An 18,565-nucleotide genomic window follows, 5' to 3' on the forward strand; every position below is an offset into this window, starting at 1 on the left:
TCAAGGCACCATCAGTAGACTATATTTTCTATTTTAGCAAAAGTGGGCTAAATTTACTTCAAAGAAAAAACAATAATAGCAATTTTCTATCATCCACTCAACTGAAATATTTTTAAAATATAATTGGATTGAAATACAAAAAAATAAAGTGCAAAAATCTATTAATCAAAAACAACACTTTGTTTAAGGAGAAGTAACATGCAGTGAAAACAAATATTAAATTTTAACTTTTAAACTTGAACTGAGTAAAAACTCTAAATATGTGATTGCACAGTAATGTTCACTTGTTTGAGGTTGAGGGTGATACTTGGTGGTGTCCCATCTTTTCCACAAGTTCATCAATGTTCGGGGTAAGGCTCTGAGCTGAAGAAATCCTCAGAATTGAGTGGAGGTGTTCAGCAGTAAGTCGACTTCTGTGTGATGTTTTGTTCAGGTTCATCAAAGAAAACAGTTGTTCACACAGGTATGTGCTGCCAAACATAGACAACGTTTGAGCAGCCTGGATGCGCAGCTGGGGCATTGTGCCGGGGAGGAAACGGGCGAACTCCGCAGCACCCACTGCCGCATATTTTGCCCTCAGTGCATCATTGCATTGGAGGTCAATCAACTCCATTTGGAGGTTTGGTGGTGAGCTTTCCACGTCAACAGCAAATGGGTTACCGAGCAGTTCCAACCTGCTTTTTTGTGCTTCAAAGTCAGCAAATCGGCGTCGAAAGTCAGCGGCAAGCATACCTATTTTATCAGCCAACTGTGTGCTCGGGAACGCACTGGTAGAGAGCTTCTCTTTCATGGTCTGGCAGCTGGGAAAGTGGCTCAAATTTTCTTTCCGCATCTGCGTCTCCCACAGAGTCAGTTTGGTTTTAAATGCCTTCACTGTACTGTACATATCAGAGATGACACGATCCCGACCCTGCAGCTGCAAGTTTATTGCATTCAGATGACTCGTAATGTCACACAGAAAAGCCATTTCACACAGAAACATTTCGTCTCGGAGTTGTGTTGTGTCTTTCCCTTTGCTGTCCAAGAACAGACAAATCTCCTCACGAAGCTCGAAACATCTTTGAAGCACCTTTCCCTGGCTTAGCCATCGCACCTCTGTGTGATAAGGCAAATCACCATGCTCCGTTTCTAACTCCGTCAGAAATGCCTTGAACTGGCGGTGATTCAAACCTTTGGCTCTGATAAAGTTAACTGTGCGCGTGATGATGCTCATTACATGCTCCATTTTCAAGGCTTTACCGCACAACGCTTCCTGGTGTATGATACAATGATAAGCTGTCAGCTCACCTGTCGCGTTTTCCTCTTGCATCTTTTCCCGTATCTTCGCCACCAGTCCGCTCCTGTGTCCACACATCGCAGGTGCTCCGTCGGTTGTCAAACCCACAAGTTTTTCCCAAGGCAGCTCCATCTCATTTACACATCTTGACACCTCTTCATACAAATCATGCCCCGTAGTTGTGCCATGCATAGGACGTAAAGCCAAAAACTCCTCTGTCACGCTTAGGTTGGAGTCCACTCCGCGGATGAAAATTGACAACTGGGCAATGTCAGAAATGTCGGTGCTCTCATCCACAGCCAAGGAATATGCAATAAAATCTTTTCCCTTTTTCACAAGCTGCTCTTTTAGATTGATGGACAACTGGTCTACTCTCTCGGCAATGGTGTTTCTGCTCAGACTCACATTTAAAAAGAGTTGCCTTTTTTCTGGGCAAACTTCGTCACAAACTTTAATCATGCAGTTTTTGATGAAATCCCCCTCCGTAAATGGCCGGGCTGATTTAGCGATCTCTTCTGCCAAAATAAAACTGGCCTTGACAGCAGCCTGGCCTTGTGATTTGGCTTTTTTGAACAGAGCCTGTCGAGATTTGAGGCCTCGTTTTAATTCCTCTGCCTTTTGTAGCCTTTGTTCCATGTCCATATTCTTGTTTTTGTCCGCGTGTTTCGTTTCATAATGTCGTCTCAGATTATACTCTTTCAGTACCGCCACACTTTCTCCACACAGAAGACACACAGGTTTTCCAGCTACCTTCGTGAACATATACTCCGACTCCCACCTTGTTTGAAACCCCCGGTTCTCAGTATCCACCTTCCGTTTTGCCATTTTTGATGGGTATCTGAAAGTTAATTTTACTGTGATGCTGACGACTGCTGTGCCAATAAATATTGAAATGAAGCAGCCTACTGCTCGGTGCGTCACCTTTGCATTGTGGGAAATGTAGTATTGGTGCGTGTAAAAGATCTGCGGGCTGCCGGCTTGCTGCGGGCCGGTTCTAATAATAAATCAAGATCATCCCAGGGGCCGTAAAAAACCTTCTTGCGGGCCGGATGTGGCCCGCGGGCCTTGACTCTGACATATGTGATGTAGAAAATAGTAAAAACAAAGAAAAACCCTTGAATAAGTAGGTGTGTCAACTCTTGACTGGTACTGTATATATTTAACAAACAAAAAAATACAGTATGACCCTCACACCAAATACAGAATATGCCCCACCACATTTGATATGATGCATTGGTGGAGGATGCCCTGGCGTTCTGCAACGTTCACCACATTGTCCTGAATGCCTAGACATGACAATTTAAGCCTCTCCAGGGAACAAACCCAACGCTGGCGGCGGCGTGGGTCCGGATGCCAGAACGTCCCCCGAGCCTGAGCGAGTAGGTCGGGTCTTAGCGGCAGCTGCTATGGGGTCCCGGAGAGGAGGGACGACAGAAGGCTGAACTATGGTCGTCTCGGCTAGTTATGGGGCGATCAGGAGCAGCCAGTGGCCCTTAAAACTGACCCTGTCTAGCGTAGCTGTGATCAGGGGAATGGTGGGAACGTATAAAGTGTTGTTGCCGGCGAATCGTGAGCAAGGGCTTCCAAACCCAGAGAGGTCATGGCGAACTGCCCTGAGCTCCAGCACATTGATGTGCTTGCCACTCCATGGGGGCTCCTGCGTCCGCTCACTGCCCCCCAACCCGCTAGCGAGGTCTCGGTGCACACTAGCTCCCTGCAGTGGAATCTGTTCATTATTCCTCCCAACAGGAAGGAGTGTGAGTACCATTTCAACAGAGACCTCACACACGCATTTGTCACCGATAGCGGACGATGTTTCGGGTCGTCTCCAATAGAAACTCTCGTTTATTGTTTTGCTGTGTTTATTGTTTTTCTATTGTTTTACTTTTGAACTAATGATTATGGTCTGTTTATAGCTATGTTGTATACAAATTCTCTTTGGTTTGAATCATAAATTATGACGGTAGCGTGGCCGAGTGGTCTAAGGCGCTGGATTTAGGCTCCAGTCATTTCGATGGCGTGGGTTCGAATCCCACCGCTGCCAGAATATTTTAATGTTGTTTTTTCTTTCTCAACCAGGTCGAACAATGTATTACGAGTTATATTATTTTGGTACTCCAGGTGAACTACAACATATGTGAAAAGTCTCTGGACTGCTGCATAGACTGGTGATAGTAGTACATGACGCACCCATTTCGTGGTAGAACGGCCATGACAAAGACCTGTACTGACATCTTGTGGCGTTTCATAGTCATTACATTTAAATGAGAACACTGAGGGCAGCTGCTTGTTGACAATCCCATAATTTATTAGTTTCTTAGTTAGAAAGACTTACCTCTAAGAAATACGTCTGTATAAGAAACATATTCCCCAAATAAAGTATAGTACTTGTATTTAAGTTCATGAAAAGCTGTTATGATTAATATACATATTATTCATAAAATAATCCAAATTAAAAATCAACTCTTTACAAAGTGCTTCAAGTGAATCCCTCTAAATGAGAGATTAATGATCAGGGGCCCAACCAGCAGCTCGCCAAGTTGGGGTTAAATCTATGCGAGGCTTCATTGGGCTTTGAGCCTATGCTGAGAGTGTTGCCTGGCCACAAACTGCAGCTTTTGGATGGCCAGCTGAGTGTCCTCCAGTGAGATGCCCAGATGCCAGACGGCCCTGACAGAGTCTCCAATGTGGGGGAACATGAGTACCCGTACCCCCTGCCCCATAGCGGCCTGCTCGCCTTCCCCCACCGCAGCCATCAGAGCACAGAACTCTGTTGGGGTCAACGAGGCGTCCCGCAGACGAAACCGCAGGATGTTGGTTTCTACAGCAGCCATGTCGACCTCGTAGAGAGGAGGGTCGCACTCCAACAGAGCTACACACACACACACACACACACACACACACACACACACAGAGGTTGTGACAGAGTGGTCAAGAATATATGATGAAATAGAAACGTCCACGTGTGTGTCTTGCAGGTGTACATTTGTGTGTTTGTGTGCCCACCCTGTGCGAAGGTCCTGGCATGACGGTGGTCTTCCTCCAGCCTGTTGATCATGTCCCCCAATGCCAGCTTGCCAGCAGCTGCCAGAATTCCCACCTGGCGCAGCCCTCCGCCCAGGGCTTTACGACAACGCACCGCCCTGGAAATGAAGCCCTGAGGGCCAGCCAGCATGGTGCCCACTGGAGCACCCAGACCCTGCAACACACAGGATCATACGCAGGATCATACGCAGGATCACACAGCAGGTAACACATAGCAGGTAACACACAGTGTCTATCTCACAAATACATAATTCCAGCTGATGGTGTGTGTGTGTATATGTGTACTGACCTTGGACAGGCAGACGCTGACGGTGTGTGTGTTTTGTAGGATTGTAGATGGGGCAACTTTCTGGGCAATGGCTGCATTCATCATTCTTGCTCCGTCCATGTGTACAGCCAGACCATATCTGTCTGCTAGCACCTTTACCTGAGGGAGAGACACACAACAAAGCAGAGTTACAACACCATACCTTTCTGCTAGACTCTCGAGCACTCACCTGAGGGATACACACACACACACACACACACACACACACACACACACACACACACACACACACACACACACACACACACACACACACACACACACACACACACACCTCCTGCAGGAAGGGTAGGGGCAGCACGCGGCCTCCCTGTATGTTGTGTGTGTTCTCCACACACACCAGGCGTGAGCGGGGGTAGTGGGCGTCGGGGTAACCATGGCGAATCTTGGACTCCAGCTGATCCAGGTCAAAGGTCCCGTCAGGTAGATTGGTCACCGTGGTGGAGTGGACACCAGCCAGCTGACACACACATTACAGTCACGTGTTTTTAGTGTGCACTTTAAGTTTATGTGTGCAGTGGCTGTGTGTGTAATCGGTGCGTGTTCACTCTACCTGAGCACTCCCTCCCTGCTCGTAGATGTGGAGGTGTGACAGATCTCCAACGATCATCTCGTCTCCTCTCTCCCTGCAGTGCACCATTACTGGACAACACATAAACACACCCAAAAACTATTACACAATTACTACTATGTTGATCCACCTTCTGCACAGCTATGTAGAAAGATCAGATGTAAACCCATTGCAGATCCAGTCTCCTCTCACCAACACACACACACACACACACACACACACACACACACACACACACACACACACACACACACACACACACACACACACACACACACACACACACACACACACACACAGCTAGTTATTTCTCTCACCTGCTATGAGGTTTGCCATGGTTCCAGATGGGACATAGAGAGCTGCCTCCATCCCAAACACCTCTGCAGCCATCTTCTGGAGCTCTGTACATGCCCACCCAAATTTGCCAAATTAAATCAGGTTCATAAAAATGGAAAGGATGCATCATAAAAGAATACAAACAGGTCCAAGTCAGTGCAATCAGATCACAGTACCACACTAATGAATTATGCAGTGTGTGCAACCCATGCACTTCCCTACAAAATGCTTATTACACTGTTTTACATACTTTTATTAATCGGCCAGAACTTTGATCGGTGAAAGATAAGTATAAAATAATCAGGTCATAATGATGAGCACCTTCTTACAAATCAGTTAAGCAACTCCATATGCTTGCCAAAACTCATACATCATCTAATTTATCTGACCATTTACTGTTGGATCCTCCCCGAATACATCGTCCCCAACCTCGGCCTCTGCCATGGCCTGACGCATGGCCGCTCCAGGCTTGGTCACGGTGTCGCTACGGAGGTCCACTGTCCGGGCAGAGGATGCCCCGGACAGGGAAGGGTCCACTGGTTTAGCGGTCTCGTAGTAGAGTCGAGAGGGTCCTCGTCCAAGCCCCACGCGATGTTTTGGTGAGATGACACCCCGGTTTACACACTGCAACAAGGCACGGGCCGGAATCTTTAACGTTTTTAAAAACATGTTTGCTGTCGTTTTGAGCACCGCAGAAAACCAGTTCACTCATCCATTGTTTTAGCTGTGAACTTTGGATCGTTGTATTCGACAATCATTGATTCGATCTCCCGTGTGGCTGCCAGGCCAGAGTAATGGAAAAAGATCAGAAATATCCCAGAAGGTGGCGCCACAGAACATGTATTTTACTCCACCAGCCCACAACACAGAAAGAGTTCATTGCCATGATCCAACCCTGGGTTTAATGTTTATGAATTCAACTTCTCTTCATGCAAAAACAATGCCAGAAAGCAAATGCCATACATTAGTCTATATTATTCCCCAAGCAGTTAACATCTCATCCAGTCGTGTGGTTAGATGTGAGTATATATTTTATACTTTGTTGTAATATAGCTTTGATACTTCAAGTTGTTGCTAACTATAAGGAATTACGGATGTGCATTTCTAGCTTAGAAGAGGGTTTTCCGGTCAAAGTTTCCTTTGTGAGTCGAAGTGGTGCACCACTAAAGCCAAAGCCGTGTAACCTCGTTAACAACATTAATAACTAAAATGATAAGTAGCTAACGAGAACACGCATTCATTTAAATAATACATTCACGACACAGAGAAATATACCTTGCAATTTGGTTGAAAGCCACAGGCTCCACCGCGTGACTAGACTGACAGGTAGCTGCTAGCATCAGATGCTAAGCTAACTATTTATTGTAGCTAACTGTCTGGAGCGGGTAGGTGGACTTGTCTAGCTATCTTTACTGTCGATATATTCACATAAAACCATTTTCTGTTTGCAGCTGTGGAAGTATTGGATTTCGTTATTCAATAGTTCTGCGTTGGACCATTCAGGTGAGCTCCCACTGCGTAACTAACTAGCTAGTATGCTAGATAGCTAACGTTAGCTATTGTATTGTTGTCAAAGGGTATTGTGTAACATTAGCTACGTTATTTGCTAGCTAGCTGCCACATGAGCCGATGACAACTGTCGTGACATCCGTGGTTAGCGCAATAGCTAACTGTGGATTTGGTTGTCTAATCATAGACATTGCCCTTGATACCGACGTTTTAACTAAGTTATCAGGCCATCATGTTGCACCATACATCTACATACACACATACATAAATAGCTAGATAGCTGACCAGGACCGTGTAATAATAGTTTGTATTCATGTCATGAATGATGATATGCATCAAGATGGGGATGGAACAAATTATTGATGAAGAGTAGGCCTAACTGTAGCAATGTGCTTGGACTAAAGACACTCTTTCCCTTCCTCTCCTTCAGCACTCATCCCAACTGTGTGCTGAAATGGAAAAACCCTCTCATTTGATTTCGAGTATTTAGAGGAACAGGTAAGCTCACATTTCCTGTTAAACATCCAGTCACATCACTAATTTCCTGTTGCCAGAACAGAGCTTAGCTAGATCTCTATTTATCTTCCATTGATAAATGTAACTTATAGATATAGCTATAATACATCATCACTGTGCATTTCTCCTGAGACAAACTGGTGACAGATGAAGGTTGCTAACAGTCAGTGTTCCTATTCATTAGTAGCTGTTTTGCACTTCTAAGATGCAAAACCCACATTCCAGCCAGGTGGGAGGCATGCCTGCTGTGTTACTTTGTGAACGTGATGAGCACAGATCTGCACAGAGTAGTGTAGGCGTGCAGTTGGAGGAATGCCAGAGAACCGTCCCTTCCCAATGCCATTATGTTAGCACAATGCACTACATGTTTCAACAATAACCCTCATACAGGAGAGATGCTGGCAATGCCAAAACAACCATCAGAGATCCAGATCATATATATTTTTGTGATGTATAATACGAAAACCTGATATTGATGTTTGGGTGTCAAGGATTGTGATCAACAACATGGTGACATTGCGTTCACCTCCAAAACTTGACTATGTTCTGATAGTACATTGTTATTATGACATTACGCCACCTATTGAATTGATTGTGATGTGTTCTATTGTGACTCCATACCATATCTTGCATTGTAACATTATTCAAGTTCTACTCCTGCACTATGACCTCATCCACACTCAAGAATGTTGAGTTCTTGACTTACATTGTGATGCATTGCATTGTGACATTTATTGTGTTTTGCTGCATTATGATATCATCCACCAAATTACTTAAGTAAAAATACTTTTAAAGTACTACTTAAGTATATTTTTCGGTATCTGCACTTAATTTTACTATTTATATTTTGGACTACTTTTACTTCACTACATTCCTATAGAAAATATTGTACTTTTTTTCTCCATACATTTTCCCTGACACCCGAAAGTACATTTTGAATGATTAGCAGGACAGGAAAATTGTGAAATTCACGCACTTATTTGTTTAAGTGTGCCCCTGGCTATCCGTAAATTAAAAAAATAAGAAAATGGTGCTGTCTGCTTTTCTTAATATAAGGGATTTTTAAAATGTATTTATACTTTTACTTCTGCTTTTGATACTTAAGTATTTTTAAAGCCAAATAATTTTAGACTTTTACTAAAGTAGTATTTTACTGGGTGACTAACTTACCTTAATAGAAAGTAATTCAAGTATCTATACTTTTACTCAAGTATGATAATTGGGTACTTTTTCCTCCACTGGTTCTACTTCTGCATAGGGCTAGGAATTGCCAGGGACCTCACAAAACAATATTATCATGACACTTAGGTGCTGCTGTGATATGTATTGCAATTCTCACTTTTCTATATGCATTGAGATTCAATACAGTGATTCTATTGCAGTTCTATGGTCCAAACATATTGCTCACCATATGTCTACTGCAGAGAGACGAGAGAGCCATGAGAAAACAAATTTTGATCAGTCATGGAAATAAAAGTGCTGAAAAAAATGTGGCTCCCTAATTAAAAAATTGATGCAGAACGAGCTATGAAGGAAAAATACTGGAGTTTCAGTGCAGGTACAGCCAACTAGCGCAAAGATGATATTGTCAAAACTATACGATATATCGGCAAAAAATAATATAGTTAAATATAATTCCAGTTCGCTGCAGCTAGCGACTGGAACGAGCTGCAAAAAACACTCAAACTGGACAGTTTTATCTCTTCATTCAAAGACTCAATCATGGACACTCTTACTGACAGTTGTGGCTGCTTTGTGTGATGATTGTTGTCTCTACCTTCTTGCCTTCGTGCAGTTGTCTGTGCCCAATAATGTTTGTACTATGTTGTACTGCTGCCATGTTGTTCTCATGTGGCGTTGATACCATGCTGTGTTGCCGCCATGCAATGTTGTTGTTTTAGGTCTCTTTATGTAGTGGTGTCTCTCTTGTCGTGATGGGTTTTGTGCTATATTTATTTTTTGAATCCCAGCCCCCGTCCCTGCAGGAGACCTTTTGCCTTTTTTACTACTGCATTGTGACATCACCCCATGCTTCGAAAAAGTGGCCTACAATATGAGTCTTTCAATGGACTGTCTTTTTCTCCCACATGTCACTAAAGGGTTAAATGTAATTCTCTCTAAGTTGACCTGTTTCACTGACTTTTTGAAGCTGTTTCTGCTAGTCAAAGATCTCGTTCATGATAGCCTCAATTAGGGTATCAAAAGGGTATATAACAAAGTATTGAGAAACTTTTGTTATTGAATAAATACTTATTTTACACCATAATTTGCAAATAAATTCATTAAAAATCCTACAATGTGATTTTCTGGATTTTTTTTCTCATTTTGTCTGTCATAGTTGAAGTGTACCTATGATGAAAATTACAGGCCTCTCATCGTATTAAGTGGGAGAACTTGCACAATTGGTGGCTGACTAAATACTTTTTTGCCCCACTGTAAATATTAGGACGAGCAATGTCAAATACAGTATAAAGTCGTGGCCAGAAGTTTTAAAAATGACACAAATATACATTTTCACAAAGTCTGCTGCCTCAGTTTGTATGATGGCAATTTGCATCTACTCCAGGATGTTATGAAGAGTGATCAGATGAATTGCAATTAATTGCAAAGTCCCTCTTTGCCATGCAAATGAACTGAATCCTCAAAAAACATTTCCACTGCATTTCAGCCCTGCCACAAAAGGACCAGCTGACATCATGTCAGTGATTCTCTCAACACAGGTGTGAGTGTTGACGAGGACAAGGCTGGAGATCACTCTGTCATGCTGATTGAGTTCGAATAACAGACTAGAAGTTTCAAAAGGAGGGTGGTGCTTGGAATCATTGTTCTTCCTCTGTCAGCCATGGTTACCTTCAAGGAAACACGTGCCGTCATCATTGCTTTGCACAAAAAGGGCTTCACAGGCAAGGATATTGCTGCCAGTAAGATTGCACCTAAATCAACCATTTATTGGATCATCAAGAAGTTCAAGGAGAGCGGTTCAATTGTTGTGAAGAAGGCTTCAGGGTGCCCAAGAAAGTCCAGCAAGCACCAGGACGTCTCCTAAAGTTGGTTCAGCTGCGGGATCGGGGCACCACCAGGACAGAGCTTGCTCAGGAATGGCAGCAGGCAGGTGTGAGTGCACGCACAGTGAGGCGAAGACTTTTGGAGGATGGCCTGGTGTCAAGAAGGGCAGCCAAGAAGCCACTTCTCTCCAGGCTAAACATCAGGGACAGACTGATATTTTGCAAAAGGTACAGGGATTGGACTGCTGAGGACTGGGGTAAAGTAATTTTCTCTGATGAATCCCCTTTCCGATTGTTTGGGGCATCCGGAAAAAAATCTTGTCCGGAGAAGACAAGGTGAGTGCTACCATCAGTCCTGTGTCATGCCAACAGTAAAGCATCCTGAGACCATTCATGTGTGCGGTTGCTTCTCAGCCAAGGGAGTGGGCTCACTCACAATTTTGCCTAAGAACACAGCCATGAATAAAGAATAGTACCAACACATCCTCCGAGAGCAACTTCTCCCAACCATCCCGGAACAGTTTGGAGATGAACAATGCCTTTTCCAGCATGATGGAGCACCTTGCCATAAGACAAAAGTGATAACTAAGTGGCTCGGGGAACAAAACAATGATATTTTGGGTCCATGGCCAGAACTCCCCAGACCTTAATCCCATTGAGAACTCGTGGTCAATCCTCAAGAGGTGGGTGGACAAACAAAAACCCACAAATTCTGACAAACTCCAAGCATTGATTATGCAAGAATGGGCTGCCATCAGTCAGGATGTGGCCCAGAAGTTAATTGACAGCATGCCAGGGTGGATTGCAGAGGTCTTGAAAAAGAAGGGTCAACACTGCAAATATTGACTTTTTGCATCAACTTCATGTAATTGTCAATAATAGCCTTTGACACTTATGAAATGCTTGTAATTATACTTCAGTATTCCATAGTAACAGCTGACAAAAATATCTAAAGACACTGAGGCAGCAAACTTTGAAAATTAATATTTTGTCATTTTCAAAACTTTTGGCCACGACTATGGTTGATATCGGAAGTTTACATACAGCTTATCCAAATACATTTAAACTCAGTTTTTCACAATTCCTGACATTTAATCCTAGTAAAAAATGTCCTGTCTTAGGTCAGTTAGGATCACCACTTTTATATTGAGAATGTGAAATGTCAGAATAATAGTAGAGAGAATGATTTATTTCAGCTTTTATTTCTTTCATCACATTGCCAGTGGGTCAGAAGTTTACATACACTCAATTAGTATTTGGTAGCATTGCCTTTAAATTGTTAAACTTGGGTCAAATGTTTTGGGTAGTCTTCCACAAGCTTCTCACAATAAGTTGGGTGAATTTTGGCCAATTCCTCCTGACAAGAGCTGGTGTAACTGAGTCAGGTTTGTAGGCCTCCTTGCTCGCACACATTTTTTTTCAGTTCTGCCAATAAATGTGCTGTAGGATTGAGAACAGGGCTTTGTGATGGCCACTCCAATACCTTGACCTTGTTGTCCTTAAGCCATTTTGCCACAACTTTGGAAGTATGCTTGGGGTTATTGTCCATTTGGAAGACCCATTTGCGACTAAGCTTTAACTTCAAGACTGATGTCTTGAGATGTTGCTTAAAAATATCCACATAATTTTCCTTCCTCATGATGCCATCTATTTTGTGAAGTGCACCAGTCCCTCCTGCAGCAGAGCACCCCCATAACATGATGCTGCCACCCCCGTGCTTCACGGTTGGGATGGTGTTCTTCGGCTTGCCAGCCTTCCCCTTTTTCCTCCAAACATAACAATGGTCATTATGGCCGAACAGTTCTATTTTTGTTTCATCAGACCAGAGGACATTTCTCCAAAAAGTACAATCTTTGTCCCCATGTGCAGTTACAAACAGTAGTCTGGCTCTTTTTATGGCGGTTTTGGAGCAGTGGCTTCTTCCTTGCTGCGCGGCCTTTCAGGTTATGTTGATATAGGACTTGTTTTACTGTGGATATAGATACTTTTGTACCTGTTTCCTCCAGCATCTTCACAAGGTCCTTTTGCTGTTGTTCTGGGATTGATTTACACTTTTCGCACCAAAGTACATTCATCTCTAGGAGACTTCCTGAGAGGTATGACGGCTGCGTCTCCCCATGGTGTTTATACTTGCGTACTATTGTTTGTACAGATGAACGTGGTACCATTTAGGCGTTTGGAAATTACTCCCAAGGATGAACCAGACTTGTGGAGGTCTACAATTTATTTTCTGAGGTCTTGGCTGATTTCTTTTGATGTTCCCATGATGTCAAGCAAAGATGCACTGAGTTTGAAGGTAGGCCTTGAAATACATCCACAGGTACACCTCCAATTGACTGAAATGATGTCAATTAGCCTATCAGAAGCTTCTAAAGCCATAACAACATTTTCTGGAATTGCCTAAGCTGTTTAAAGGCACAGTCAACTTAGTGTATGTAAACTTCTGACCCACTGGAATTGTGATACAGTGAATAATCTGTCTGTAAACCATTTTTGGAAAAATTACTTGTGTCATGCATAAAGTAGATGTCCTAACCGATTTGCCAAATCTATAGATTGTTAACTCAAGATTTGTGGAGTGGTTGAACAACACGTTTTATTGGCTCCAACCTAAGTGTATGTAAACTTCTGATTTCAACTGTACATATGAAATGAGTAAAACAGTATGTTAAGCGTTCTGAACTAATAATATAAGAAATAACACACACAAATTAAATACTGCAAGGTTGCTAAGGAGCTAGAAGTAGAGCTGCAATGTCTGTCGGCGCGATCTTTTCAGCTTGTGCTGTATGCTGCCACACCCAGACAGACATGGGGAGAGGGGCATTGAGGGAGACTGAGACAGATAGTAGGTTGAGCCTTGGTTGAGCAAGACAACCCCCCCCAAAAAAACATCTCAGCAATAACCTGAGGTTAACACAGAGATGGAGAGAGTGAAAATAAGTAAGTGTGTGTGAGTGAGAGGGAGGGAGGGAGGAGAGAGATCCTCAGACAACACAACCTCATTGACAGGCTAGGCCTGCTTTGTTCTAGTGGCATTTCTTGCTGCAGTCCATGGGTAGAAAACAAACATGAAAACAAACAGAATCGACCCTGCAGTGTTATCATTTTGTCTTTATGTAAACCATTCAGAGGTCAGTGTTTCTGCTCAGATTTTTTTCAGCAGAGGTAAAGGGGGTCTGATGTTGTAACATGTCTTTCTGATCTTGAAAGCGCTTTTCCACAGGAAAATTAAAAAACAAATGTTTAGTTTAGTGCGCCGCTGCTTTAGTCATTCCATGTCAATTCAGCAACCCATGACTAACTGCGTTGCTTTAATGGAGGACTGGCTTGAATTGTGAGGAGGACCATTCAATGTATTTTGTCATGAGCAAAAGCTATTGTTTATTTTTGTATTTATTTATTTTTAACCCAAGTTGAGAAGATAATTTTTTGATCCATGCGGGGCTCCCGAGTTGCGCAGGGGTCTAAGGCACTGCAGCTCAGCGCAAGAGGCGTCACTACAGACCCTGGTTCGATTCCAGACGTATTTGGGAGTTCCATAGGGCAACGTACAATTGGCCCACTGTCGTTAGGGTTTGGCCCGGGGTAGGCCGTCACATCACATAGAATGAAGAAGCAATATGCCATGCCGCAGCTCCATCCTGCTTGTCAGACATAGAGAACTGATACTGGTTGTTAGGGTGGGATTGAGGGTGGCTTTTGATAATTTTACTGGATTCCTCATGTCTTATTGTTAGGAATAATTATAGTCCAAATCAGATGTTCTGTACTATATTTATTTCATTTTATATGAATCCTATAAATTAAAATAGCCAATTTTGGCACAATAAATAAGCTTAATTTCTCAGATTAAATAATTGAACAAAATGTTTAAGGAATCCTAATCTTATCTGTTTGTAACTACAACTTTTTTTTGGCAAAAGCTGAGATGGGGGGTGTAAATCCTCTCTTGTGCTTTTTGAGGTCCAGCGACCCTAAAGGGCAGGTATTCCCAAACTACGCCCAATGCCGTCGGGGATACGCCAAATAAAAATGTGATTCACCTTGACATTTTCTAACAGTCCATTTACATTTTCGTTCGGGGCTATACATTTGGGTAATTTTTTTTCTTGCCTGAGTAGCCTCGTTTCACTGTCAAAATAAAACCATCTAGTATTGCGTGAAATAACAACACAATGTCAAATACATGTAGCCTAGTCAAATAATTAACATCCGTTCACATTAACCGTTACTCTCTCGCGGGAATTCCACTAACGGTCCGTATGTAGCCAAACGTAGCTGCTGCTCATTCCGTTTGCTCGAACATCACTCAATGTTTTAAAACAGTAAGGCCCGCGTCCATAGAGACACATACCAGCTCTACTGGTAGTACTGTTTCTACCAGCAGTACTACACCTGCACCTGTCGACGACACAAGTTGTTCTGCTTCCACGAGCACATCCAATGCTAGCATCAGTATTTCTACATTTGTTGTTAGCCCAGCTAGTATGGACACTGACAGTTGTGAATCTGATGCAGCCAAAGAGCTCCTGCCCCCTTACCCGGGAAAGCACCGAACAACAGATAGGGACGTTGGACCATCGAAGAGGCGCAAATATTTTTTATTTTTTTATTTTACCTTTATTTAACTAGGCAAGTCAGTTAAGAACAAATTCTTATTTTCAATGACGGCCTAGGAACAGTGGGTTAACTGCCTGTTCAGGGGCAGAACGACAGATTTGTACCTTGTCAGCTCGGGGGTTTGAACTTGCAACCTTCCGGTTACTAGTCCAACGCTCTAACCACTAGGAGGCTACCCTGAACTACATTTATTTGTGGATCACTTACATTGGGAGTAGTGCCTTTCCTCAACCACAGTGTGTTTATGTGTGAAAGTATCTCACCTCTTACTATCTCTTACTATCTCACAACTCAATGAAACCTTCACTCTTGCACAGACATTTAGAAACAAAACATGGCAATTTGAAAAATAAGCCACAGGATAGTTTTGAGCGAGATTTAAGACGGCTTTCGAGTAGTAAGACATGTATATAAGCAACGGATACCATTTAATAAGAAGGGGCTAGAAGCGTCTTACATGGTGAGCTTCCGAGTGGCTAGGACAGGCAAGCCCCATACTTATGTGCAGGACTTAATTCTTCCTGCTGCCGCAGATATGGCTGGGACAATGCTGGGGGAAAATGTCCAAAAAACTATACAGACAATTTCTTCATCAAACACACTGTTTCACAACGCATCAGTGACATGGCAGGAGATGTTTTGAAACAATTACTGCTTCGCATACATGCTTGTGAATTCTATGCATAACAGCTGGATGACTCAACAGACTTGGCAGACCTGGCACATGTCTGTTACGTTTATGGGTGGTCAATTAAGGAAGACATCCTCTTCTGCAAACCACTGGAAACCAGGACAACAGGAGAGGATATTGGACAGTACTGGGCAGCTTTGCGACATCAAATGGACTTTAGTGGTTAAGATGGTTTGGTATCTGTACTGATGGCGCAAAAGCCATGATAGCGCTTGCGAGCAGTTGCTCCCGACACCACTTGTGTACACTGCAGCATCCACCGAGAGGCTTTTGCTGCCAAGGGAATGCCTGACAGCTTGAAAGACGTTTTGGACACTACAGTGAAAATGGTTAACTTTGTTAAAGCAAGACTCCTGAACTCTCGTGTATTTTCTGAACGCTTTTACAACATACAGAAGTGCGCTGGTTATCAAGTGGCAAAGTATTGACACGTTTTTTTCTTATTGAGAGAAGAGCTTAAAGTTTTCTTTACTGAGCATTTTCACTTGTCTGACCGCTTACTTGATGACGAGTTTCTCACACGACTGGCCTATCTGGGTGATGTTTTTTCTCGCCTGAATGATATGAATCTAGGATTACTGCGACTCTCCGCAACTATATTCAACGTGCGGAACAAAATTGAGGCTATGATTAAGAAGTTAGAGCTCTTCTCTGTCTGCATTAACAAGGACAACACAGAGGTCTTTTCATCATTGTATGATTTTTTTTTGTGTGCAAATGAACTCAAGCTTACGGACAATGTAAAATGTGATATAGCGAAGCACCTGAGTGTGTTGGGTGCGCAATTACGCAGGTACTTTCCCGAAACGGATGACACAAACAACTGGATTCGTTATCCCTTTCATGCCCTGCCTCCAGTCCACTTACCGATATCTGAACAAGAGAGCCTCATCGAAATTGCAACAAGCGGTTCTGTGAAAATTTTATTTAATCAGAAGCCACTGCCAGATTTCCTGATCCTGCGTTTGCAAATCTCGCTGTTAGGACACTGATGCCCTTTGCAACCACGTACCTATGTGAGAGTGGATTCTTTCACTAGCATGAAAACTAAATACAGGCACAGAATGTGTGTGGATAATGATTTAAGACTGAGACTCTCTCCAATACAGCCCAACATTGCAGAGTTATGTGCTTCCTTTCAAGCACACCCTTCTCATTAACCTGTGGTGAGGTATTCACAATTTTCGATGAACAAAAAAGGTTTTATATGTAAGATGGTTAAATAAAGAACAAAATTATGGATTACTATTATTTGTTCCCTGGTCCTATAAGAGCTCATTGTAACTTCCCACAAACCAGATTGTGACAGGTTATACTTAATGTGTGTGTGTGTGTGTGTGTGGCAGGCTTACAATGATGTAAAAAATAAAATAAAAAAACATTTGAGAGTGCGCTGACCCTGGTGCTAGAGGGGGGTTGAATGTTTGAAGGGGTACGGGACTATAAAACGTTTGGGAACCACTGCAATAGGGGAACGAGCCTAAATGATAAAGACTGCGCTGAAGTCAACCATAACTTCAACAAGTGTCAGAGGTCAAGGGAAATGCAAGATGCTAATTCCTCATGATGGTTGACTTTATAATCCTTAGCCTGCAGCCATGCATTCTTTATTTTTTTATTTTTTTGAATTTTATTACTTTTTCTCCCCAATTTCGTGGTATCCAATTGTTGTAGTAGCTACTATCTTGTCTCATTGCTACAACTCCCGTACGGGCTCGGGAGAGACGAAGGCTGAATGTCATGCGTCCTCCGATACACAACCCAACCAGCCGTACTGCTTCTTAACACAGCGCGCATCCAACCCGGAAGCCAACCGCACCAATGTGTCGGAGGCTACACAGTGCACCTGGCAACCTTGGCTAGCGCGCACTGCGCTCGGCCCGCCACAGGAGTCGCTGGTGCGCGTTGAGACAAGGAGATCCCTACCAACCAATCCCTCCCTAACCCGGACGACGCTAGGCCAATTGTGCGTCGCCCCACGGACCTCCCGGTCGCGGCCGGTTACGACAGAGCCTGGGCGCGAACCCAGGGACTCTGATGGCACCCTTAACCACTGCGCCACCCAGCCATGCATTCTTAAGTTGGGTGTTCTTTATGTGTCTGAGAATTCCATAATTGCACAAGTGTTCTGGGTTCTACCTCTCAGCCCTGAGTAACAGATAGATGTAGCTTACTCTCCTATCGACCCTAACCTTCCTCCAAAGTCTTTACAGATCTGGTCATGATGGGGGAGGGTGGGCAAAATTGGTCTTGGACAGCCACAGATTTTAGTCCTACACCAGGTTAAATACACACCTCGTAAAACTAAGTGGTCTAAATGTAAATCCAATATTAAGCTAAACGATATCATAACCGCCATCGATAAAAGACAGTACTGTGCAGCTGTCTTCATCGACCTGGCCAAGGCGTTCGATTCTGTCAATCACTGTATTCTTATCAGCAGACTCAACAGCCTTGGTTTCTCAAATGACTGCCTCACCTGGTTCACTAACTACTTCTCAGACAGAGTTCAGTGTGTCAAATCGGAGGGCCTGTTGTCCGGACCTCTGGCAGTGTATGGGGTGCCACAGGGTTCAATTCTCGGGCCGACTCTCTTCTCTCTATACATCAATGATGTTGCTCTTGCTGCGGGTGGTTCCCTGATCCACCTCTACGCAGACAACAC

At 43.4% G+C, this 18,565-nt stretch overlaps 2 protein-coding genes and 1 non-coding gene across 9 annotated transcripts in view; 2 read left to right on the forward strand and 1 right to left on the reverse strand.

Annotated features, from left to right (window-relative positions):
• The first annotated feature begins 3,238 nt into the window (after positions 1 to 3,238).
• trnal-uag (transfer RNA leucine (anticodon UAG)) lies at positions 3,239 to 3,320 on the forward strand. The gene has a single exon. It is a non-coding gene; the product is annotated as a tRNA-Leu (tRNA).
• A 240-nt stretch (positions 3,321 to 3,560) lies between these two features.
• On the reverse strand, positions 3,561 to 6,320 carry LOC139381158 (threonine aldolase 1). The gene is made up of 7 exons (XM_071124517.1): positions 5,946 to 6,320; positions 5,538 to 5,621; positions 5,203 to 5,291; positions 4,924 to 5,109; positions 4,611 to 4,748; positions 4,283 to 4,475; positions 3,561 to 4,148 (listed from the first exon to the last, which is right to left on the reverse strand). The coding sequence occupies exons 1-7, from the start codon at positions 6,223 to 6,225 to the stop codon at positions 3,841 to 3,843; spliced, it is 1,278 nt and encodes a 425-aa protein (XP_070980618.1). The 5' UTR covers positions 6,226 to 6,320; the 3' UTR covers positions 3,561 to 3,840.
• Positions 6,321 to 6,403: 83 nt separating this feature from the next.
• LOC139381157 (myocardin-related transcription factor A-like) overlaps positions 6,404 to 18,565 on the forward strand; it is a 69,433-nt gene continuing 57,271 nt past the window's right edge. For 5 of the 7 annotated variants that reach the window (XM_071124508.1, XM_071124513.1, XM_071124509.1 and 2 more), the window contains exons 1-3: positions 6,417 to 6,575; positions 7,008 to 7,059; positions 7,496 to 7,563. The gene's annotated coding sequence lies outside the window, so the exon portion shown is untranslated. Of the gene's footprint in view, positions 6,576 to 7,007; positions 7,060 to 7,495; positions 7,564 to 18,565 lie in introns of all 7 variants that reach the window. The other 2 variants (XM_071124510.1, XM_071124511.1) reach the window with 1 other exon arrangement.

This window comes from Oncorhynchus clarkii, chromosome 23 (genome assembly GCF_045791955.1).
Source record: "Oncorhynchus clarkii lewisi isolate Uvic-CL-2024 chromosome 23, UVic_Ocla_1.0, whole genome shotgun sequence".
NCBI lineage: Eukaryota > Metazoa > Chordata > Actinopteri > Salmoniformes > Salmonidae > Oncorhynchus > Oncorhynchus clarkii.